The following is a 4,378-nucleotide window of genomic DNA, read 5'->3' as shown; positions in this document are numbered from 1 at the left end:
TTTCACCCCTTTTTTCATCCTCATCGGTTGAGAAACAAAAACAAGAATTACAGAAATATAAAGAAGGAATTTATGTACCTTGGATTAAAACAACAAAAAAACCTATCACATAATAACAAATTATCTGCGTAAAACATTCATATACACAGAGTATATGATGTATATTAGATGTTATGAGAGATTTTATAAATATTACCCACAGTTTACGTAGATAGGACGTAGAGACTACGTAGATATTACCTAGACGTGACGTACCTAGTGACGTTTTATCATCATTATCGTCTCTCTCACAGATGCCCCTGACACAACTTTTGGAAACCAGGGTGCTCTCCATTCCTCTGATAATCAGGGACCATTGAGAAAGGCGAGGTAACATTCGTTAAACCACCATCCCCCTCCTCCATGATCAGCAGCACAGTGTCCCTCAACCCATCCATCGTTATCTCTGTCCAAGGTGGAGAAGTACATCCCAGACAAATCAGAGATGGAATCCGAAGTGTTTAACATCTGGTCTCCTACAGAGTTAAAGGCTTGTTTGACTTATTGTTGTTGTTCTTTGCAAAATTATTTCACTCATATGAAACGATAGCAGATGTCGGTGATGGGGTTTAAAATTTAGACCCTAAATAGACAATGAAACCTGTCGATATAAAAGGAGGGAGAAACTGTTCCTTCGTTACGCACTCGGTTCTTTGGTGTGAAGTTGAGGGTCATTCGGATGGAAGCATAACAACTGAGGTCTCCTGTCACCTGCAGGCATTAAGCAACCTAAAGAACCCTCACTGTCAGTTGCTCTAAGTCTAAGTTTGAAACCCTTCAGCGACATCTGGGGAACAACTCATATGATTGAAAAATCTAACAAAGAACGCAAAACTACATCTATCTATCTCTCTACCTATCTATGTATCTATCTTCCTTTCTTTCTTTCTGTCTTTATGTGTATTTGTGCTAAGCCTTAGGGTGTCCAAAATATAGTAAAGACAACCTGGCAGAGCAGCTTCTTGTCATATGCAACCATTATATTTCTACAAATAATATTTTCATCATATGTAAACTGTGTTCAGCGATCCCTGACGAACGCGATATATAACTATAATTTTTGGTCCCAAAATAGTGTTTTGTTCTTTTCTTTCATCAATAATCTTGCATACGTAATTTTATCCTTAACACTTGTGAAGAGGTGTGAAAATGATAAAACAAATTTGCTTTTGGATTTTCCTTCAAAAATTAAATCTACAAACAAAACAATAAGGAAGAAAAAACATACGAATTTTCATTGAATATATTTTACCCAAAGAATTAGATGACTACTTATGATGAAGGACAGAGAATAGGAAAGCAAGTTAACTAGTTCATGTAGTACGATTTATTGTTCAGTCATATAGTTTAAAATTGCTAAAATATGATTATCTGATTTTAGAGACTACCTGCTCTTATGACCATTTTAGGATTTCCTTTTATAAATATAGGTCCGCTAATGAAGGTTTGACCGTATAAAGGAACATATTGAATTAACTCATTTTACTGGCAATTAGTTTTACTGAAACAAGAGTGGTGTGATGAAAGCTTATATTTTCTTCAGAGTTTTGTAAATTTTGAAAATCAGAGCAATGTCATATATTGAATTTGGCCTTACAGGCAAACTGATAAAGCATGGTAATATATTTTATCAGTTCGACTGTATTCTGCAATCAACAAACCTTTGTTATTCAGTAGAGTATTGCTCACTTTTCTGTTACCTATGCAAAAGATATATTTTCCTCTCTCTCTCTCTCTCTCACCTAATGTACCCGTGGCATTTCCAGCCAGAAAAAGTCTATATTTTTCTGTTTCACTGAGAACAGAGAATCGTTCGTACAACTCATACAGTCTCCTTCCATCCTGGTGTGTGATGGAAACGTAAAGGTACGAGTTGTTTCCCTTGGTTAACTGATGAATAACCTCGTTTCCTGCGATATGACATATTCAATATCAATAGTTCATCATTATACTGCAATATAATTGCTTTTTGATTGGTTTCTTTAAAAAATTCCCTAAGAAAGAATCATTTTTAAAAACTGTTGTATATCTGATAAATATTTAAAATACTTTATACGTAATCATTTCCGTCATTTGTTGTCATTAAATAAGGAATTTTTTTCTTTTTTTTTTCTTTTTTTTTCTTTTTTTTTTTCTTTTTTTTTTTTTTTTGCTTAAATCTGTATATGTACGAATTTGAAAGATCACAGTAACTGAATATTGCGAACTGATATTCAGTGTTTATATACTTGTACAAAATTTATTTATAAGCTACATGAAGAAATTAATCAAAATTAGATTTTAATGTAATTTATATTTACCAATCCAAAAATCGTGTTCCGGGGCACCAAAGCCATTCTTATATTCTTCCCAGTTCCTGTTAAAGCTTACAGATCCAAGGACTCGTTTTTGGATAGCCTTTAAAAGATAATAATTTATTTAAACATTAATCTGATAAACGTTTGTATGGTAAGTGTGTGTGAAATATTAAGAGTACAAGTTATTAATCATAGAAGAAAGCACAAATTATCTTATCATTATTAATTGTAATCAATTAAATGTTTTCTGTCGTTAACTAGCCCCTTGAACATAAATTTACCAGATAACAATGACCATGTCAATTTTGAAGATTTAAAGATATATCTTGATACTGTCCATCCTCCATTCAATGTTTCCATATCGCAGTAAACTCTGACTGAATGTGAGGCGGTACAATAGGGATAAATTTCGTATACACCGAATTAGTCTGACCATTATCATATAGGTCCTTACAATCAGTAGGAAAGACAACTGAAACAGATAAAAAGAATGCTGAAACTTAATTTAATAAAGAAATAAAAGAGGGAGTCCTACGCTCGCGTACGTTTACAATGAAAATGGTGAAGATAAGGAACAGTGATTGATCTTAAAAAAACAAACAAACCTACAAACAAACAAACAAACAAACAAACCTACAAAGAATACAAATCTGTGAACAGGGCATAACACAAAGACTCCCAAAAATCTCAGGTGTGGAATCAGAGGCCTAGGAGGAGTGAGCATCCCCTGTCGACCCGTCTCACCCGCTGTGAGTCATATGTATTCATCAGGTAATTAAAATATTCCGTGGTCAAATATCTTATAAAACTATGGGATAAGGAATTTAAAGGAAGATGCACTTTAATTTCTGGATTAAATGATTTGCTCTTTACCTAAAATATACGTAGTTGAAAACATAAATCCATATAAGTCCTTATGTCGGATGTTTGTATTTTATGACATATTGTTACAATAGGCCTTCTTTTTTTACAAAACGAAGGTCTCATCAAATCTACGACAGGTCTGACTAGATCTACGACAGGTCTGACCAAATCTACGACAGGTCTGACCAAATCTACTACGGGTCTGACCAGATCTTCTACGGGTCTGACCAAATCTACGACAGGTCTGACCAAATCTACTACGGGTCTGACCAAATCTACTACGGGTCTGACCAGATCTTCTACGTGTCTGACCAAATCTACGACAGGTCTGACCAAATCTACGACAGGTCTTACCAGTTCTACGACAGGTCTGACCTACTACGGGCTTGACCAGATCTTCTACGGGTCTGACCAAATCTACGACAGGTCTGACCAAATCAACGAAAGATCTGACCAAATCTACGACAGGTCTAACCAGATCTACGACAGGTCTGACCAAATCTACGACAGGTCTGACCAGATCTACTACGGGTCTGACGAGATCTACGACAAGTCTGACCAAATCTACAGGAGATGCCTGAGATCTTGAATATTGTGGATGTTATTTAGGAGACTGTGTTTGCTGTGCTCACATATTGTAGTTTTTTTTTTTATTTTTGAGCATGATAGTTATTCGTTTATCTTTACATCTTTAACTTTTTAATCGTCAACTTCCCTTACTTACGCAGCAATATACCCTTATCACCTGCATACGGGGTTTATATCTCTCAGTTGATTCGATACGCCAGAGCATTCTCTACGTATGAACAATTTTTAAAACGAGGTAAGTTATTGACAAACAGTTGATGAAACAAAAATATCAACGGTTTCGTTTAAAGTCATCATTTCGTAAGTTGTATGGTCGCTACAATAACCTTGTCAACAAATACAATTTATCATCAAGCCAAATGCTGACTTTTTTCATACTATTTGTTAGGCCATTATTTACACACTGAATTTTTCCGTTATTTCCCGATCATGACAAGGAAAACACGGCGGGTGTGACCGGTCGACAGGGGATGCTCACTCCTCCATGGCACCTACTCCCACCTCTGAAGGTTTAGAGATCCGTGTTTGCTCTGCTCTTATTTTGTAATATTTAATGAACTTTGAGCTTGAATACTGTTCGTTATCTCCAC

The 4,378-nt window shown here is 35.4% G+C and overlaps 1 protein-coding gene across 1 annotated transcript; it reads right to left on the bottom strand.

Annotated features, from left to right (window-relative positions):
* Positions 1-345: 345 nt before the first annotated feature.
* On the bottom strand, positions 346-2,696 carry LOC133176766 (fibroleukin-like). The gene is made up of 4 exons (XM_061311836.1): positions 2,670-2,696; positions 2,340-2,436; positions 1,782-1,949; positions 346-515 (listed from the first exon to the last, which is right to left on the bottom strand). The coding sequence occupies exons 1-4, from the start codon at positions 2,694-2,696 to the stop codon at positions 346-348; spliced, it is 462 nt and encodes a 153-aa protein (XP_061167820.1).
* Positions 2,697-4,378: the final 1,682 nt, after the last annotated feature.

The sequence above is a fragment of the Saccostrea echinata genome, unplaced genomic scaffold, assembly GCF_033153115.1.
Source record: "Saccostrea echinata isolate AGI-Se365-2 ecotype Australia unplaced genomic scaffold, CSIRO_AGI_Sech_v1 ptg000081l, whole genome shotgun sequence".
NCBI lineage: Eukaryota > Metazoa > Mollusca > Bivalvia > Ostreida > Ostreidae > Saccostrea > Saccostrea echinata.
Note: the sequence above shows the minus strand (reverse complement) of the source record. Positions and strands in the feature narration are given on the sequence as shown.